The sequence below is a fragment of the Miscanthus floridulus genome, chromosome 5 (genome assembly GCF_019320115.1).
Source record: "Miscanthus floridulus cultivar M001 chromosome 5, ASM1932011v1, whole genome shotgun sequence".
NCBI lineage: Eukaryota > Viridiplantae > Streptophyta > Magnoliopsida > Poales > Poaceae > Miscanthus > Miscanthus floridulus.
This window is the reverse complement of record NC_089584.1, coordinates 17,243,721-17,264,828: the sequence shown is the minus strand read 5'-3', so window position 1 is coordinate 17,264,828 and position 21,108 is coordinate 17,243,721. Positions and strand designations below refer to the sequence as shown.

Below are 21,108 nucleotides of genomic sequence, written 5' to 3'. Positions count from 1 at the left end.
AACCGAAGATGCTCTCATAAACCAGCCATGCAACCTCTTCATCGCACGTGAAACACAACGGAGTTTGCACCACTGGAGTAGAGGCCTGCCTGACACATATTTATCGGTCGGGATATTATCGTAATCCTCTCTCGTTGGCTTTCGTATGGTGATCTTGTTGGAGGCGGACTTGCTGGCACCTTTTTCAGTAATGGAACGTGTGTTTGGTCTCCTTGCAAATCTGTCCATCCACTTCTTCATGAGCCTCGGTGATGTCTCGTTACCGAAGGGCGTAACCATTTTTGGCACAGACTTATGGTTTCCTTTAGCTACATGGCCTTTAGATTTCGACGAGGCATCCTTCTTGCTCGGGGATGATGTTGGATTCATGGCTGTCGATGGTGGTCGGCTAGGTAGAGGCTCTGAGATGGTGTGGAGGCTAAATGGTGGTGGTGGGTCAGGTTCTGGTGATGGTGGTGCGTTACGAGATGGTGGGTTTAGAGATGTTGGGTTAGGTTCGGGCTCAAAAGGGGTATGACATGGTGAGGCTGTATGTGAGAACCCTCCTTCATCGTCCACTCCGAAAAATGGCATCGATGGAATAGGATCATTCAACCTAATGTCCCGCCGAGGCCATAAGATGAACTCGTTGATAGCTTGACCGAGTTTCTCGACACCGTCAGGAGTGGGGATGTCTAGGAAGTCATCCTTATGTCCTTCCATGACTGTCAACACTTCTACCCTGTAATACTCCTCTGGATTTTTATTGTTGTGATAGTCGCGGCCTAGGATCACCATACCGGTGGCCACTTCTATCATATGGACATTGGTGATACCATACGATATAACTAGGGAGCAAGCTGTCGGTGCAACGATGTCATCAACTGCATAGTGCTCCCTATTTGCCGTAGATCCGATACTGCTTTGAACTATTGGAGAATCCGAGGGTTGCATGATGACCATCTGCATCTATGGCGTCTGTGTGATCATCTGTGGTGGCTGCATTGTGGGCACTTGTTGACTTGACATTACACTAGTCCATTGTTGCCTTATCTCAGAATCAGGATTGGCCATGATTTCAACCAACATCTATTTCATTTCTTGCTTAGCCTCCTCCTTAAAAGTATCTCTCATAGCTTCCGTGTACCGGTCACGTTTTCTGTACATCTCGGCATGCTTAGGAAATCCTTTCTTCCAGCCCAATCTGGACGAGACGCCTCGCACATGACCGGGTTGCTTTGGGTTACCTAGACCAACACTAACGGTGTCCCTCTCTCTTGATGGCTTGAATGATCCTTCCTTCTGCTTAGCGGCCACGACCAAAATATTCTTGGCTGCTTCATCGGTCATTGGATCTGGCCACGACAAACCAGACTCACTTTCTTGTGGTTTTTGCACATGAAGCTAGTTTCCTGCCCTTTCGAGTACCTCCTTAAACATCACCGGTAACCCTGCCGCCTTCCTCGCAGCTTCTTCTGCCTTTCATTTGGGAATCGCACGCTTGTAACCATCAGTGCCAAGGCGGTGGTGGTATATGTTCTTCTTTGTAAGTTCACTATTGGCTTGACCCTTATATAAGAACTCTTCTGACGTCTTCTGCTCAACAAAGGTCTTCCACTTAGCTACTGTAATTTTCGGGTACTTCGTTGCGTCCAACCCTTTCTTCACGACCTTGGTATTCAATTCAGACCTCTAGTTACGAAAGCTGATTGCACATTGTCTCATTGCATACTCCTTCGGGACAGCTCGTGTCTAAGAAATTCGTTCTGTCCAATTAATGCTTTTTAAAAAAAACGTAGGTAGGTTTGAGGAAAACTCGTATCTTTCACTTGGAAAAGAGGATGGCATAATCACCGGTGATGCATAATTTTAAAAAGTTATATCACCAAATACTATAAAAACTGTTTAGTTCTCCGAGCCCTCATTTTGTGACAATGGATGAGGATGGTGCGGAACAGGATGGATCACCACGGTGTGGCTTCCATGTACGGACCGGGAGCTACGTACTGGCCTGGCCATGCACATGCTACGCGTTCCTTATAAAGGAAAGGACACGCTGGTCGAGTCCGATCCGTAAAAGGCACGCTGGTGCATGATAACTACTGGTAACTGCCAGCACATCCACGATAATAAATAGAGGATGAGGCCGATCCAGGCGATGATATGATGGCAACGACTGCCAACAGTACGTGAACGGCGACGGGCAAACAGAACCGGGAGGGTGTATGGTGATGCGTCAGGCCGCGTGACTGACGGAGAAACAGAACTGCATATCCGCGACGACGACGAAACTGACGTATGCGCTGCAAGGACAGATGATGTTGCCGGCCGGCTGTGTGCCTGTGGGTAACGTAACCACGTTTGGCACTCCTCAGTGAAGTGCACTCCAGTCGGTCACGTTCGTACGTACTCCACGACGACGACGTTTCCGAATCGGCTACCTTTCCTAGTGCAGGGAGATGGATGTAGAGAATAAGAAAAAAGGACGGTAACGTGAAGCACGCCGTCTTCTGTTTTCATTTTCATCCCTTTCGTGAAAAAATTCAACACTGTTGATTGACTTCTACGGGGAGTTCACGAGGCGTTTTTCCTATCTCCTCCAATCCGTATCTTTTTTGTTCTTATACTGTATTAGGTAGCGTGCTCATGCGTTGCTATGGAATAACTAAATCTTTTATACTAAAAATACACAGATCGCACGATAAGATAACAATACTGTTAAATTAAATACCAACGTCAAAAGTGTCATTTAATTCAAAAAGCAAAGTTCGTGAAATTAACACAGTCAAGGAGAGCGCGACGTCGCAGACTCACAAACTCTATTGTATAGACTTTTTCGTGATACGACTAAGATAATATTTTATATCGGCAGAAAGAATTCTACGTTATCCATTTCTTTCATGCGCCAATAAATCCATGAATAAGTTTCACTGCATCTCTATATAATCATGTACACACAGGTTCGAGTATATATGTAAATAGGTTCATGCCCGTGCGTTGCTACGGGGCAGCTAAACTTTTTGTACTAAAAACACACGGATCGCACGATAAGATAACAATACTGTAAAAGTATATGACCGACATTAAAGTGACATTTAATCCAAAAAGCTAAGTTCGTGAAATTTACAGTCACAGGGAGTATGGCGTCGCAGGCTCACAATCTCTACTGTGTAGATCTTTCCGTGATGCGGCTAAGATCATTTTTTATACCGGCAGGAAGAGTTTTCCGATATCCATTTCTTTCATACGCCAATAAATCCATGAATAAGTTCTACCACATCTCCATACCATCTTGTACACGGCGCTGGCAAGCGAATTAGCCACAACTTATGTAATTAGTTTTATAATTAGCTCATGTTTAGTCCTCCTAATTGATATCTAAAAATTCATTGTGACAGGGACTGAAGTTTAGTCCTGGGATCCAAACACCCCCTAACTCTCGACTCCTGCTGGCTGCTCACTTGCGTCATCATGCCTATGTGTCTGCACATATATACTCTAATGCTAAAACGTCTAAGATGGTCTTTATTGTCCACCCTTTGATAATATCATAACTTCAAGGTTGTCATTTGTGTATGCTGTAGAATTGGGATGTTTTGTACTGATCCATGAGGATGTCTAAGAGAGTCAAATTTTTTTGATGTCATTATGATGTCTAAGCTTACCAATCAGACAGAGACGAACTTGATTGTTAAAATATTTTCAACACTGCTTTCATATACTCCCTCTGTCCCAAAATAGAATTCATTCTCGCTTCCCGAGAAGTCAACTTTTTTTTAACTTCGATCAATTATATATAAAAGAATATTAATATTTATAATACATAATTAGTATCATTACATAGACCATTGAATATATTTTTCATAATAAACTTATTTAGATATATAAATGTTGCACGTATTTTTTACAAACCTAGTCAAAGTTGAGAAAGTTTGACCTGCACACATCCCATAACGACTTATATTTGGGGCAGAGGAAGTATATGCTAATGGGAGTAGTTAACTGGAAGTCGTGATAAACACAACAATACTTTTATATTATATGCTAATTGGAGCACGAAGAAACGTATGTGAATGGACCTATATATGAATGGTGAGAATATTCGTTTAGGAAATTGCAGAAGGTTCACCAGTCTCGCCATGTATAACCTGCATATCTTTTATTTGGCACCACTAATGTTATCAAGGAGCAACCACTTTTTAATTTTAGGTCTGTATACTGAAAACACTAAAATTAAGGGTCAACCTCATTGAGTCATCTTGCTTGATCTTTGCTAATAGTTTTCTTCCATGCATGATTATTGTTTCCTTCCATGTATGTGGCCTCAGGTGATCGATTTGTTTTCTTCAAAGTGGGCGGGGATCTTAGGAATGACAGTTTCTTTTTCTATCGCGCGGGGTATCGCATGGCCAGAAGGGAGGAGTCTTGCTTGATCTTTGCCAACTGTTTTCTTCCATGCATGATTATTGTTTCCTTATATGCATGTGACCTCAGGTGATTGATTTGTTTCCTTCAAAGCAGGTGGAGATCACAGGGATGACAATTTCTTTTTTCTATCGCGCGGGGTATCGTATGGCCAGAAGGGAGGAGCGACAAAAAAAAAAGTCACATAAAAAATAGTATTACTTTTAGTCTTTTTAGTGAGATACGTACGTCTCTCGTTCTCTAGCGATATCTCCTCAGTTACGTACGGTGGCTGCGTGCTTGGCCACGACTGCGACGGCGACGGCGAGGTCTCGGCGATGGCTCAGACTGGGGATACAGTTCCAGCCAGCGACTAGTTGCTTATGGCCGGAGTCCCAGCGTTGCCACCTGCTAAGAATGGCGTTCCAAAATTTTAAATCGTATATAGATTTCATAGGAACCAGTTTTTATTTTTTACAGAAAAAAGAAAAAACCTAGCAAAAAGAAAAAAAAGAATCATCGGATTCCAAAAGGGAATATTTAGATATAGCCTAAAAAATCCACAACCATATAAAACAGATTCTCCACAATATAATTAGAATTGTGAGCTTAGGGTCTGTTTGGATAGATCCAATTTCACAAAAACAACACCACGACACCAGCTCCACCATAGATCAACTTCGCCGTGGATCGAGGCAACGATAAAACTATTTGGGACAACTTCACCATGGATATGGATTCATATGCAATTATAAAAAAAATCATTCAGGGACCAAATTTAAGAAAACATGATTATCTCGTCGTCCTCCACGGAAGGAGGCAGCAGAGGGTAGGAGCAGAGCCACGGCACGGCACAGCCATGCGGGGCCGTGGTGGGGACGGGCATGGCCGTGCCAACCATGGAGGGACCGTGCACGGCCACGGCTTGGTTGCAGGCATGCACAAAGGCATAGGGTTGGGGCAAAGCATGGCCATGGCTGAGTCGCCGGAGGAAACACAGGCGCAAGCTCGAGCATAGCAGGGCCATGGCGGAGCTGCCGGCAAGAACACAGGTGCAGGCTCGGGGTAGAGCACGACCATGGCGGGATCAGGGGCAAGAGCGCAGCCATGGCTGGGTTAGGGCATAGCACGGCCATGCCAGGGTTGGGGACGAGCACGGCGCTGGCGCCGCGAACGGCCTCTGACTCTTCATAGTCATAAGTTACAAGTCTCACAAGTCACGGGGTCTTCCATCGATCAGCTGCAGAACAGAGTCTCCTTGGTGGGGTTCCCAGTGGTTGAATTCACTCTGTTCGATAAACGATGAGATCAACAGACAAATAACTAGACTTAATGGCCATCAATCCGTCCATGTCAATGCGTTGTGTTCTTACCCGTCAGCAATTTTGCAGAGGTATTCCCGTTGATCGTCTCGCAGCGGGACATCGGTAAAATCTGCAGGTTGAAGAAAATGGTGCATGGTGACACTACTGCTTATGTGATCATGTCAAGACTCAAGAGACAAGAACAAGCTCATTTATCCAGTTTGAGCTTTGCCTACTTTTGCTCATTTTGATTTTGCAAAGGGGAATAATGGAAATTTGTTTGTGCCCCCTCTACTGATGACAACCTTTTGAGTGGAGAAAGGTACAGTTGCTGAGTTGCAGCAAGAGATGGCTATCAGAGTGATATGCAGAAATCACTTGCCTGCCCCAGTTATGTTGGCACCTTTGAAAGAAGTGTTTCCTGTGACAAGTGCCCCTTCCAAGTTGGCATTTGATAAGTTTGTCTGCAAATGAAGTGAGGCAAAACCAATCATGAGCGTGTTGAAAAACAAATCACCATGCTGATATCTATGGACAGATAGCTCAATCAGACAGGGAAAACATGAAGGGATTTGTTTCATAGAAAATAAACAAAGAGAGGAGCATGAACGAAATGGGCCCAAATATAAACGTCTGATTTAAGATGGCTGAACGTTTTGGATGAGGATGAGATACTTGTCAGGCATTTTTGAACAAAATAGAATACAGCCGCGTGCACAAGCGTGCTTGAATTGAATCCTGATGAAACAGAACCAAAGTAATGTGCGATCCTGAACATTTTACCTTTGTTAAATCGGCGCCTCGAAGATCAACATCAGAGAGGTCAGCGCCTGAATCCGTCGGCAAACATATCCAGTAAGCCACACAGCGAAAACCAAGTCACAAACTTTCCAATGACAAGGAACAAGAACTGGAACCATCGAAGATGGAGTAGCAAGCAATTCAGTACTTGTGAGGTCTGCATCGAAGAAGCTCGCGCCGAGCAGGTTCGCGCCTTTGAAGTTCGCCTGCCTCAGTATAGACTGCATCATCAACAACATCAAGAATCAACAAGCATAAGCAAAACCCTGACAAATGACATGCTTTTTTCTGCATATTTACACAGAACTTCGAAGATTTGACGCGTTTCTAGGCTTATTCACATCGAGAAGCATGGGATAGAAATTGTAAGAAAATTGCCCAAGGCAAGGTGAGATGTGCATGCAATCGCAGTATACCGTCTTGAAGTCCTGCTTGACGAGCGTCAGGCCGCTGAAGTCCTTGCCGGTGAGGTCCTGCCCCCGCGTCACCTGCTTCCCGTACGGGCCTCCTCCCTGCAGCCACGCCGCGCGCGCGCCGTCAACACCCCGATTTCGCAAGAACTTGGGAGTACAGCAGAAACAAGGCAGGGTAAGTAAACGGCGGGCGGACAATGAAAGCCACGGCGGGGTCGGCGACGAGGAGCGATGCGGCGACGAGCAATCAGGGAATCATGCTGGTGCCGGCAGGCCGGGCCATCAACCAATGGATGCACGTGCTGTCTCTAACTTTCCCTGTTGTCAAACACAGCTTTCCTATTGCTGCTGCAGGTGGTGCAGGGTCGACGATGAAGGATTATTGAAGGACGTACGGGTGCGTTTGCTGCAGTCAAACTCATACCTCAACCGACTGGACTGCCCAACCTCCTACCCGTCCCTGCATCTTCAATGATGATGAAGATTGAAGACGAGGAACACGAACCACGACAATGAGACAAACTTGCCAGACGATCATTGCAGAAGGCAACGGTGATGATCATTGAAGACGGCTAGGTGCGTTTGCTGCGGTCAAACTCATACCTCAACCGACTGGACTGCCCAACCTCCTACCCGTCCCTGCATCTTCAATGATGATGAAGATTGAAGACGAGGCCCTGTTCGCTTTTCTTATAATCCGTACTTTTCAGCTTGTTTTTTCAGCCGGAACAGTGTTTTTCTCTCACAACAAATCAGCTGGAACAGTATTTCGGCTTATTTTTCAGCGAAGCGAACGAGACCTCTAAGTCTGGGTACTGATCTGAGTCGCAAAATTAGTCGCCATGTAGTTGAAAGTTTGGATGGGTGGCCTCTCTAGGCTTGTCTAAGCGTCGCGCGGCGGACACCACAGCTGCTATGCTGCTCGCGTAGCGGCTTGGTGCATATTGTAACGTTTTACACTCCTCTTAATGAAAAACGCGTAAATGGACTGTTCTAAAAAAAAAAGAAGATAACGACACAAAGGCTATTTTTTATACCAAAGCAATTATAGAAAGACCGGCTCATGTCAGATATGTATATGAAAGACTAGTTTTCCTTACTTTTTGTATCATAAATTCAGTTTGGTCCCATGAAGATTCAAATTAACATGTGTGCGGATTGTGCTTTTGCTATTTCTCAATCCATGAACCATGCTTCTTAATAGCGTTATAAAATTACCGCAGCAATGCACACAGTATCATCTGATATACTTAAATGTTCATATAAGTCGACATTATTTAGCAACAAATGCATTTAAAAAATCGCTTGAGTCTTATACTATAATAAATAAGTAAATTAATCAAATACGATTGGCTTCGAGGATTTCTTGCATGACCCGCTTGAGCGCCCAGTCCTCTGTCACAATAGTACCATGCTCAGCCCCATGAAGTTTGATGGACTTGTACAGCTTGTTCTGCTCCGGCTGCCGACGCATCTTCTCGTCGAACGCCAACATGCTGATCAAATTGATGGAATTGTCTCCGTCGCCATACACTATCTCGGGTTCCGCGTCGAAGTCGCCGTCCCAGTAAACCAGCTGCTCCGGCGTGTCGTTATTGCCCACTCCGTTGATGCACGTCGTCGGCACCATGGGGGCCTGGAAGGAGCTCATCTTCGGGACCGCTCGTCTCGTGAAAGGCTCCACGCCGGCGCCGAAGCCGATGTCGGCCAGGAGGTCCTCCACGTCGTAGGCGGAGTAGTTCCTCCGCGCGGTGACCACGAGCGGCCTGTCCCCGAACACCGCCGGGGACGGGAAGCTGACGATGGAGGACTCGAAGCTCCTCCACATGGGCCTCAGAGTCAGCGCGAGCTGGGTGACCGTGGGGATGTACATCAGGTCGGACCCGGAGACGAAGTACTGCAGAGTTACGACGAGCCCTTCCGCCAGCACCGGAGCGACGAGGATGAGGTGCTTGATGTACCTGTCTCGCCACGACATGGGCGTGCTCCGCACGAACTCCAGCGCCACCATCCCCCCGAAGCTGTGCCCGAAGAGGATCACCTTCTTGTTCTCGTTCTTCTCGCTCGCGTCCTCGATGAGCCTCGTCAGCCGCCGGAAGTAGCGCGAGAAGACCTCCGATGACTGGCCGGGCACCGGCGGGGCGTAGCGGAGGTCGTACTGAGCGGCGAACAGGGTGTCGCCGTCGCGGTACCCGGCCTTTTCGAGCTCGTGTCTAAGGACCTCAAAGCACCAGGTCGTGTACTCCGGGTTGCTCTGGAAGCCTCGGGAGGAGCCGAAGCCGCGCACGCGCGTCTCGACACCGGGGAGGTTCCGGTAGTCGTTGGCGGCGGGGTCGTAGACGAGGGTCATCTGCTCGATGAAGCACTGCACGTAGTGGTGCGCGGGCAGGTCGGAGCAGTTAGCCCAGAGCCCGAGCCAGCCCTTCCCCTTCATCGCACCGCACCGCGGCACGGAGGGGCGGTAGGCGTCCGTGAGCCGCGCCTCCAGCTCGCTGCAGGTCAGCCCGGGAACCAGCACCAGCGGGTGGAGGAGGACCTCACCGCCGCCGGTCGTTGTTCCGCCGCCGTTGGCAGCACCCTCCGACGGCTGGTGGTCGATCGTCGTCGTGGGCGAGAGGAGGTCCCTGAGGCCAGTGGGGAGCAGGAGGAGGAGGAGCGGCGCCACAACCTGGAGAATCCTCGCCATGATGTTGCCGGCCGGCTGTGTGCCTGTGTCTGTGGCCTGTGGGTAACGTAACCACGTTGGCACTCCTCAGTGCAGTGCACTCCAGTCGGTCACGTTCGTACGTACGCCTCTTATTTATTTGGCTCCACGACGACCATGTTTCCGAATCGGCTACCTTTCCTAGTGCAGGCAGAATAAGAAAAAAGGACGGTAACGTGAAGCACGCCGTCTCCTTCTGTTTCCATCCCTTTCGTGATGGATGTGGAGAGTAAGAAAAAAGGACGGTAACGTGAAGCACGCCGTCTCCTTCTGTTTCCATCGCTTTCGTGAAAAATTTCAACACTGTTGATTGACTTCTACTGGTAGATCTTCACGAGGCGTTTTTCCTATCTCCTCCGATCCATATCTTTTTTGTTCTTATACTGTCTACGTACGTCTCTCGTTGTCTAGCGATATCTCCTCAGTTACGTACGGTGGCTGCGTGCTTGGCCACGACTAGAGCCCACACCGAAAAGCCACGGTCGTCGTCGATCCAAGCAGCATGCGGATGTACCGTGAAGCCCGCTGATGCAAGCAGCAACCAGCCATAGGGAAAAAAGCCTACAAATGTGCAGCTGTCGTAGCTAGCAGTAGCAAAAAGGCCAGGAGCCGAGGAATCGACGGGGCAATTACGCACGAGCATCGGCGACGGCGACGGCGACTGGGACGGCGACGGCGAGCAGCCCGTTGGTTTGTCTGTGGCTTATCGTAAACGATGGTAAATTTTTAACCGGAATAGTATTTTTCTCTCACATAAACTAGCCAGCAGTACTTTTTCACGAACCAGTAACGATACGAACCAGTCAACCGAACAGGCTGGAGTTCTCGGCGGGACGGCTCAGACTAGGGATACAGTTCCGGCCGGCGAGTAGTTGCTTGTGGCCGGAGTCCCAGCGTTGCTGTTAGAAATTTAGGCATTTTTATTATCAGTTTAATCCAGAAAACTAACATCAACAGGTTCGTGACGGCATATATGTGCATGTGTATATCTCTAATGAACACTACAGCATGCAGTGATAACATACAGATGAACACAGTAGCAGCGAGTACAGTAATCATAGAGATTAGAGTGTACCCAGCGGAGGGTCCCATGCCGGGGGCATCGCGGGCTCCATTCGCACTAGTCGACATAGTGCGTTGTTTGAAGTCGTGGACCACAGTCGGTGCAGGACGATGTTCGCAGTGCAGTCCCATGAACGGATCACCGGGAAGAAGACGCCTTGACGTTCCGCAGGCAATCACCGAGAAGAAGATGTACGTGGAGGAGCAGTCGCGGATCGCTCTCCAAAAACCTAATCGCTGCGCACCCTGTGCAAGGTTCTTTGGCGGACGAGGGTTCCGGAGGCACCTGCTCTCCCACTACTCTGTGCGCGCAGAGGTACGGGACGGGGAAACCAGAAGGCTGCGAAAGTGTGGTTCTCTCGGGAGTGGTTGCGGAAGTACCAGGTCTGGACTGACAGAAGACTCGAATATATGGACGGGGAGAAGAGAGGCAGCGGAGAATCCCAGGAGACAGAGACGGAAGCGGAAGAAACAATAACTGTCGTAATCAGTTCGCTTCCACCATCAAGGGGAGTAACTCCTGTTGTTATGTGGATTAAGTGGCAAAAGACTGGCCACGCCCGCCTGCCTCGCTCGCGCCCACGGCCCGGCCCGGCCGATGGCTGCGGCGGCAGCGCGCGCGTGTGGCACGCCATTGTCCTTTTCTCAGCTTCTCAATTTAGATAAATAATTTCCAACCATATAAGCTAAGTCAGCGTTCAGTCAAAATCCCGTATGGTATTAAACCATACAACACTTAATGTTACGCACCATAGAGTTTTATTTGATTCATTAAATATTATATGGGCCAAGCCCATATTATATCCAACAATCCCCACCAAGCTCTATGGTTTGTAACAAAGTAGTCTCAGAACCATATTTCTTTTATATACCAGTGTTTCGATGGAGACTGTTAAGTTGAACATCCATTTAGAACAATAGTTTCACTCAGTCACAACTAAACAATGGACTAAGCCTTGAATTGACAGTTTTGTGTGAAGTGAATGTCACTAAAGTCCTTAACTGATACTGGACAGCAAAAAGCATCCCCTTTATTTGAAGCATATAAGTCATACTTCAGTGCCTTTCATGAGTATTTAGAGATCACCCAAATCTCATAGACTATGACCAGTAGTCTGACTTATATATGTGTGTTACTCAAAAGATATTTTGTAGGACAACACCTTTGCTTTGACAAGCCACTTGGAACACATTAAGGCAAAAGCTAGCCTGCCTTACAGAAAGGAAAGATATGTATCAGAAATGAGTCTTACTAAAGATCTTTTCTCATAATTTACTACTAGCTTGTTTCACTGTCCTACTTCACGGGATCTCCGATCACATAGAACAGGTTACCACTATAGTAAATTTCAAGTGGGTCTCAAACACATCTCTCTCGATGCACTTTCTATTACATTGCGTGATAGACCCTTAGTGAACTGATCTGCCAGATTGTTAGACGTGTGGACATAGTCCAACGCTATTACTCTGGAGTTTCTCAATTTTCTGACAGATTTTAGTCGTCTCTTAACATGCCTTGTGGACTTCATGTTGTCCTTAGAACTGTTAACCTTTGTAATCATAGTCTGGTTATCACAGTTCATAGAAATAGCCGGTATGGGTTTCTCAACAACCGGTAAATCCATAAGGAGATCACGCAGCCACTCGGCCTCAGATCCAGCAGTGTCTAATGCTGTGAGTTATGCTTCCATTATAGACTTCGTTAAGATAGTCTACTTGCAACACTTCTAGGAAACATCACCACCTCCAAGCGAAAATACATATTCTCTTATGCCATAAAGCTCATCAGCATCAGAAATCCAGTTGGCATCACAATAGCCTTCCAGCACTTTCGGATATCCAGTATAACAAATACCATAGCCCATGGTTCCTTTTAGGTAGCGCATTACTCTCTCAAGAACACGCCAGTGATCATCTTCCGGGTTTGACACAAACCGGCTCAGCTTGCACATAGCAAATGAGATGTTAGGCATTGTTGCACTAGCAAGATATATGAGCGAGCCAATGATTTGGGAATATCTCAACTGATCCCTTGTTATTCTTCGATTTTCCTCAATAGCACGCTAGGGTCATAAGGTGTAGGAGCAGGTGCATAGTCACTGAACCCAAAGCGACTCAACACCTTTTCCACATAATGGGTTTGTAACAGAGTTACCCTACCATCACCTTCTCTTAGAAGCTCGATCTTAAGAATAACATCAGCCTCTTCCAAATCTTTCATCTCAAAACTTTTAGATAGAAATTCCTTCACCTCCTCGATCACTTTGAGGCTGGATCCAAAGATCAATATGTCATCAACATATAAGCACAAAATGACTCCTTCACCTCCACCATACCGATAGTACACATATTTGTCAGCTTCATTCACAACAAAGCCAGCAGATGTTAAAGTTCTGTCGAACTTCTCATGCCATTGCTTAGGAGCTTGTTTTAGGACATATAATGACTTTAATAATTTACACACCTTGCCTTCTTGACCATTTGCTACAAACCCATCAGGCTGATCCATATAGATCTCCTCCTCCAACTTTCCATTTAGGAAAGCTGTCTTAACGTCCATTTGATGAACGATAAGACCATAAGAGGCTGCCAGGGAAAGCAAAACTCGAATTGTGGTCAATTGGGCAACCGGTGAATAAGTATCAAAGAAATCCTCACCTTTCTTTTAAGTATAACCCTTGGCCACAAGCCTTGCCTTGTACCTCTCAATAGTACCATAAGGCCTAAGCTTTTTCTTGAACACCCATTTGCAACCTATAGGCTTGCACTCATAGGGACGATCAACTATTTCCCAAGTTCTATTAGACATAACAGAATCCATCTCACTCCGTACTGCTTCCTTCCATAAGTCAGCATCAGGAGAGGAATATGCCTCTTCAATGGTCATTGGTGTGTCATCCACAAGGTACACAATATAGTCATCATCAAAAGACTTTATAGTCCTCTGTCTCTTGCTTTTCCTGGTGACTATAGTGTCATCCTCCTCAGGATTTTGCACATAGGGTTCCTCAATTTGTTCTATCAGAGTAAAATTTTTATGCTCATGGGAAATTATAAATTCATGACCAGTTGTGCTAGGTGCATTTTTCATAAGAAACTTATTCTCAAAAAATATAGCGTCTCTAGATTCCATGATTGTATCAACAGCCATCTCAGGAACACTAGAGTTTATAATTAAAAATCTATAACCCACGCTGTGAATGGCATAACCAAGAAAGACACCATCGATAGTCTTTGGTCCAAGCTTTCGTTTTTTGTTTATTGGCACATTCACCTTTGCCAAACAACTCCAAGTTCGCAAGTAAGAGAGATTTAATCTCTTCTTCTCCCATTCCTCGAATGGTGTGATTTTTTTGTTCTTTCTGGGCACTCTATTTAGGACATGACATGCTATCAATATAGCCTCACCCCACCATTCCTTAGATAGTCCCGTAGTTTCCAACATGGCATTAACCAAATCAGTTAGAATGCGGTTCTTTCTCTCTGCAATCCCATTGGACTGTAGTGAGTATGGTGGCGTCCTCTCATGAATAATTCCATGCACCGCGCAAAACTCAGAAAATTCATTTGAGAAATATTCTCCTCCGCGATCGGACCGCAAACGCTTGATTTTCTTCTCAAGTTGATTTTCTACATCTGCTTTATAGACTTTAAAATAATGCAACACTTCATCTTTTATTTTTAATAAATACACGTAGCAAAATCTAGTACAATCATCTATAAATATCATGAAGTATCGTCTATCGCTTTTAGTCAATTCGCCATTCATTTTGCATAAATCAGAATGAACGAGTTCTAATGGTGCCAAGTTCCTCGCCTCAGCAGCCTTGTGAGGCTTGCGCGGTTGCTTCGATTGCACACATACCTGGCACTTAGAATCTTTGACTAAGTTAAATTTCAGGATTAAATTCAGATTTGCAAGCCGCGTGAGACAGCCAAAATTAATGTGACAAAGTCGTGAATGCCATATATTCGACTCATCCGAAACATTAATATTGTTCACCACTTTATTACACACATCATCAAGCAAAAATAAGCGGAACAAGCCTCCGCAATCATAACCTTTTCCAACAAAAGTTTCATGTCTCGACACAACACACTTATTGGACTCAAGCACAATTTTAATGCCATCGCGACACATCTGAGAAGCGCTAACAAGATTCTTCTTGATGGAGGGGACATGCTGCACGTTCTTTAATAGCACCGTCTTTCCTGAAGTAAACTTCAGAACGACCGTACCAGCACCAAGAACACGCGCATGTGAACCGTTTCCCATCAGCAAGGCTCCACTCCTGCCGGCCTGATAGGAAATAAACAAAGAAATATCAGCACACACATGAATATTAGCACCGCTGTCCATCCACCACTCAGGTGAAAGATAATCTGAAAGAACAAAAGGTAAAGAATTATCATACCCAGATGTTCCTCCTCCAGTCTCGCTAATTATCATGTTTGCTGATTTCTTTTCTTGCTTATATTTGCAGTCTAGGCACACACTTGCCCAATGCTCATCACTCCCGCAAACAAAGCATCCTCCAACTTTCTTGTTGTTTTTCTTCTTAAACTGTGCATTCTGCTTAGGCTTTACATTATTGTTCTCTTGCATGTTTTTCTTCTTTTTATTATGAGATGCAAATGAGTTTTTCTTCTGCACCATATTGGTAGCGGAAGACTCAACTCCTTTTCCACGGTTGTCTTTTGCTCTCGCCCTCTCCTCAACATCAAGAGATCCAATAAGCTCAGCCACGCTAAACTCTTGTCTCTTGTGTTTTAGAGAAGTAGCAAAATCCCTCCAAGAAGATGGCAACTTAGCGATTATACCGTCGGCCACAAACTTGTTGTGGCAGAACCTCCTAAGTTATAGGGCCCACATGCACCTGTCACTGTCCGACGACCTTTGACATCTATGCATATGTTTCCATGAACTTAAAAAGACTGTCGGGTGTCCTCGGAGAACCCCGAATCATCCACGATTTCTGAGCAGAATCACGTTACAGAGTCATTGCAGTATTACAACATTTATTCAAGTATCAATACCAGAGTAAAAACAGCGGAAGTCTTATGATAGCATAGTTTACAAACCAGTTGTTTCAAACCTTACAAACTAAGTTCGATAATTATTACAAACCATAGTAGTAGTGGAGCGACATAATTAATATATACATAACACACAAAATAAACATCCTGCCCAAGGATCACACATTTTACTTCTCATCGTCAGAACGAACGATAGTCATGCAGCACGATCCAAAACAGATCTGCTCATGAGGCTCACCTGCAACAAGGGGTCAACGAACCCTGAGTACAAAAGTACTCAACAAGACTTAACTGAAACAAAATTGAGAAGACTCAGGAATGCAGGCTCAGGGATTCAAGGTATAGCTTTAACAATAATCAAAGTTCTTTTGCGTAAAAGCTCTTTAACAAAATTCTTCATATAGAAAACTTCATAAAAACATATACAAAGCTGACATGATCCATGTTGAGATCATGAAACTTCATATCCAACACCTTCACAAGCCTTATTCGAGTTCCAGTTATTAATACTACGATGATGAACAGAGAAATGAGTCTCCATAACCGAGGAGCAACGACGATTCGAACCGATTAAAACCCAGCTAGGGATTCCAGACCACACGATATATGCAGGTCCCCGACCTACATATACCAACCTACCCTCGGATCCTCTAAACAAGAACGGGTCCGCGCCACCCGAGAATACAGTACTCCACCAATCTAGCCCATTGCCACGTGGGTACATGCTATTCCCGCCATCTCTCCACTCCCAGTGCGCGAGTAGCCATTCTCGTAATAGAATCGCCAAGTTCAGGCTTACCAGAGTATGTGGTTAGTACTACAAAGTCTCACCGCACACAGTTCAACAACGGACGTGCCTTAATCGACCTAGGCGGAAAGAACCTGCTCACAAGACCTCCATGTCTTGTGGCTCACACACACCGAGTCCACCCGGTCTAGATTTATTACTCCACATGCTCATATTTCATGATAACATAAGTAACCAAAGATCCATTTAAAACCTGCAGGTGACAGGTAATCACCTGGCTAAGCATGACTAAGCATATCTAGTCATTTTCGAATTAAAACTGGTAACAGGTAGATATGGAAAAACAAGGTTGGTAATGCACCAATTAGGTTTCCACTTAACTCCTAATCACTTAATGCAGTAACGGAAAGCAAAAGCGAATTTAATTTGTAAAACACAAGGTAGGGTTGTATGCATCCGGGGCTTGCCTTCGTTGATGGAAAAGTCCGGCTCCTGCGACGTTACACAAGTATTCGATCCCACCTCAACAGACGGATTAACCTCCTCCACAACTTGATTAACTACCACGTGCTCACCTTCGTTCACTACACGTAGTAACATTGCCATGTTTAACATGATGCGAGATACAAAATATGATGCTCGATGATGGATGCCAATTAATAACTAATTAAACATATTCATAAAACTTATTTCAATTGAACTCAAATTTTTTTTTGTAAAAGTTCATCACATGATAACTAAGTGGCAAAACAATTTTCATAATTTTTGGATAATTAATTAAGCCTAGAAAATCATGAAAACTCATTTATTAATTAATTGAGCAATTTTATCACATTCAAAAATGACTGAAAAGTAACATTTAATATTTTTCCTAAATAATATACATCACAGAGAGGTCACACAAAATTTTCATAATTTTTGGAGCTCTAAATAAATCTACACAAAAATAACAAATTACAGTACTATTCAATCATTTCTGAAAAAGGAAAAATTCTATTTTGAACTCACTCGCTCACACAAACAACTCGGAAAGAACCAGGAGTCACACAAACAACTTGGAAAAAGAACCTAGAGCTCACACAAACAACTCGGAAAAAGAACCTGGAACTCACACAAACAACTCGGAAAAGAACCTGGAGCTCACAAAAACTACTCGGAAAGAACCTGGAGCTCACACAAACAACTCAGAAAAAGAACCTAGAGCTCACACAAACAACTCGGAAAAGAACCTGGAGCTCACAAAAACAACTCGGAAAAGAACCTGGAGCTCACAAAAACAACTCGGAAAAGTACCTGGAGCTCACCCCGAACGCACTGGAGCATAAAGCTGGATCAAAAGAGCAATGAATGAGTGGTTCGACGTGCACAGGAAGCACCAGTAGCTCACCCTAAACTCGATGGAGCAAAGAACAGGGCTGGAGAAGCAACGGTGAAGCAGGTCGACGATCCGAGCAACCACGGCGGAGCAAAACGTCGACGGTGGCGGTGCTCCGGCGACTGCGGTGGACAAAACTATCAAGCAATAAGGTATTAAGCACCACGGCATCAAGGCAAAGCTGGAGCTACGCCGAGCAAGGACAAATACGCACCGGAGAGCTCTGGCCACGGCGACACGCTCACGACGGCGGTGCTGCCGGCCGCGAGGAAGAAGAGCAACGAACGGGGGTTCCCGGCGAAATCAAGTGACCAAAACTGGCTGGCTGGGTGCGCAAGGATCAGGCAAAGCTTGGACAGGCTTTGCTGGGACAGCAACGACGCTGAATCGACGGTGAAAGCTCGACAGAGCAGCGGCGATGGCGACGGGAGAAAACAGAGGAGAAGGAAAAACGAAGAACGACGACTGCACAGGCTTTATAGGACGGCTAGGAAGCAAAGAGAAGCCACGCAGGGGCCTTTCCCATGCCAGCGCAAAGCCAAGGGCAGCCACAGTCGCGTCTGGAAGCAGAAGGAAGATCGTAGGCGGTGAGTTGGCTTCCACGGTTACTGTTCATCAGAATTACCAAACTGCCATTCGATTTAAAAATCCAAATTACTCCCAAATTTATGTAACAACTCAAAAATCTCCAAAAATAAAAGTTGTTCCAAATTTAAAGTTCTACAACTTTGCTTTTATAACCATACCCAAATTTGGTCTACATTTTGAAATGCAAATTTGAATTCGAAAAGGGAACATTTAAAGAATCTCGCCTTTTCAAATTACTTCAAATTTTTCTAAACAACTTTGAAAACTCCAAAAACAAACTTTGTATAACTTGACAAGCTCTACACTTTTGCTTTTAGGCCCAACCCCAAAATATGCTTAGATTTTGAAATGAGTTTTTCAGGGTTGGCTTTAAATACTGAAAAATCAAGGTTTTCTTGAAAATTCAAAATCCAAACCAAATTTTTAACTCAATTCAAACCATACAAGGCAACACTCATAACATAAATGTAGACTTGTTTTAGTGAATGCATATCAAAGTTTTCCATATAACCAAATGCTTTGCAATGCATATGATGACATGTCCTGTTTTAGTATTTAAACACCCGAGGTGTTACAATCCTTCCCCCTAAAAGAAATCTCGTCCCGAGATTCAAAGTCATAGGGTAAGTAATGGAAAAGGAAATGTGTCAGTCCAAAAATATCCAAAATCTGTTCATAAAACAGCTGAGGTTCCTTTACAACTTGATTGGTAACAACATAGTACACTAACATTATTCTATATTGCCGCAAGAAACTCTGGAAATTTTTCTAACAAGTAATCTTCGGATTCCCAAGTAGCTTCTTCTTCTGAATGTTGATTCCATTGTATTTTGTAGAACTTGATTGTCCGTCTTCGAGTAACACAATCTTTCTGATCTAACACTCGGATAGGATATTCAGAATAAGTTAAATCCGGTTCTAGTTCCACTCCTTCAACTTCAACATTCTGTTCAGGCACTCGGAGACACTTTTTCAATTGAGAAACATGGAACACATCATGCACAGCTGCGAGATGTTTAGGTAATTTCAAGCGATATGCCACTTTTCCATACCTCTTCAAAATTTGATATGGTTCAATGTATCGGGGTGCCAACTTTCCTTTAACACCAAAACGGTTAACTCCCTTCATCGGTGATACTTTCAGATATACAAAATCTCCTTTGTTGAATACCAATGGTCTCCGCCGTCTATCCGCATAACTCTTTTGGTGGGACTGAGCTATCTTTAGATTACTCTGTATTTGCCTAACCTTGTCTTCTGTTTCTTTCACAAGGTCAACTCCAAAGAATCTTCTCTCTCCCGGCTCAGACCAACTCAATGATGTTCTGCATCTATGACCATAGAGTGCTTCAAATGGAGCCATTCTAATGCTTTCCTGATAACTATTGTTGTATGAGAACTCAGCCAAAGGTAAGCACTCATCCCACTTATTGGAATAGTTAAGGACACAACACCTTAACATATCTTCAAGTACTTGATTGACTCTTTCAGTCTGTCCATCAGTCTATGGATGATAAGCTGTACTATACAGAAGTTTGGTACCTAATGAAGAATGCAATTGTTTCCAAAAGTTGGAGACAAACTGTGTACCCCTATCTGACACAATAGTCTTGGGTACTCCATGGAGACTCACAATTCGCTCTAAATACATCTTGGCATACCATATAGTGGGATATGTATTCTGGACTGGAAGAAAATGTGCTGATTTGGTTAGTCGATCTACAATAACCCATACTGAATCAAATCCCTTTGATGTCTTGGGTAGACCAACAATAAAATCCATACTTATGTCCTCCCATTTCTAAGATGGAATAGGTAATGGTTGTAATTCACCAGTAGACCTCAAATGTATTGCTTTCACCTTTTGATAAGTATCACACTTCGCTATATATCTAGCAATCTCTATTTTCATTTTAGTCCACCAAAATCTTTGCTTTAAGTCATGGTACATCTTGTTGCTTCCCGGATGGATAGATAACCTAGTAGCATGTGCCTCTTCTAGAATTGACTGCCACAACTCAGGAACTTTTGGTACCACCAGGCGATCCTTGAACCATAACACATCTTCATCATCTATGCTGAAGCATTCTGCTTTTCCATTCTTGACTCTTTCCTTGATATGGGCTATACCCTTGTTTTCCTTCTGAGCAACAATAACTTGATCTTGAATAGTGGCTTCAACAATTATGTTGGTCAAACTACCTTGTTGAATTACCTCTACATTCAACTTCTCCATTTCTTGACATAGCGTCAAACCCATTGTTCTCACTGTCAGACAATTGCAATAACTTTTGCGACTAAGGGCATCTGCAACCACATTTGCTTTACCCGGGTGATAATGTACTTCCAAATCATAATCCTTAATCAGTTCTAACCATCTTCTTTGTCGCATGTTCAAATCCGATTGAGTAAAGATATACTTTAAACTCTTGTGATCTGTATAAATATGGCACGTATTACCAAGCAGGTAATGCCGCCAAATCTTCAGAGCATGGACAACTGTGGCTAACTCTAGATCATGAGTTGGATAGTGTTCTTCATGTTGCTTAAGTTGCCTAGATGCATAGGCAATGACTCGGCCTTCTTGCATCAACACACATCCAATACCAATACCTGAAGCATCACAATAAACATCAAATGGCTTCTCGATATCAGGTTGGGCTAATACTGGTACAGTAGTCAACAGCCTCTTT

General features: G+C 44.6%; 2 protein-coding genes across 2 annotated transcripts; both read right to left on the bottom strand.

Annotated features, from left to right (window-relative positions):
* Positions 1-5,093: 5,093 nt before the first annotated feature.
* Positions 5,094-7,153, bottom strand: LOC136454335 (thylakoid lumenal 15 kDa protein 1, chloroplastic-like; the record flags this gene model as incomplete). The annotated part of the gene is made up of 6 exons (XM_066454788.1): positions 5,094-5,671; positions 5,757-5,817; positions 6,070-6,151; positions 6,471-6,517; positions 6,637-6,709; positions 6,905-7,153. Coding segments are annotated over 6 exons (564 nt in total), but the record flags the coding sequence as incomplete, so codon positions are not given.
* An 843-nt stretch (positions 7,154-7,996) lies between these two features.
* LOC136451652 (lecithin-cholesterol acyltransferase-like 1) lies at positions 7,997-9,696 on the bottom strand. Its single transcript, XM_066452338.1, has one exon. The coding sequence runs from the start codon at positions 9,585-9,587 to the stop codon at positions 8,241-8,243; it is 1,347 nt and encodes a 448-aa protein (XP_066308435.1). The 5' UTR covers positions 9,588-9,696; the 3' UTR covers positions 7,997-8,240.
* Between the last annotated feature and the right edge of the window lie 11,412 nt (positions 9,697-21,108).

Bases quoted from the DNA above. Each gene is read 5' to 3' on its own strand.
- LOC136451652 (XM_066452338.1), bottom strand. From the start codon at position 9,587: ATGGCGAGGATTCTCCAGGTTGTGGCGCCGCTCCTCCTCCTCCTGCTC.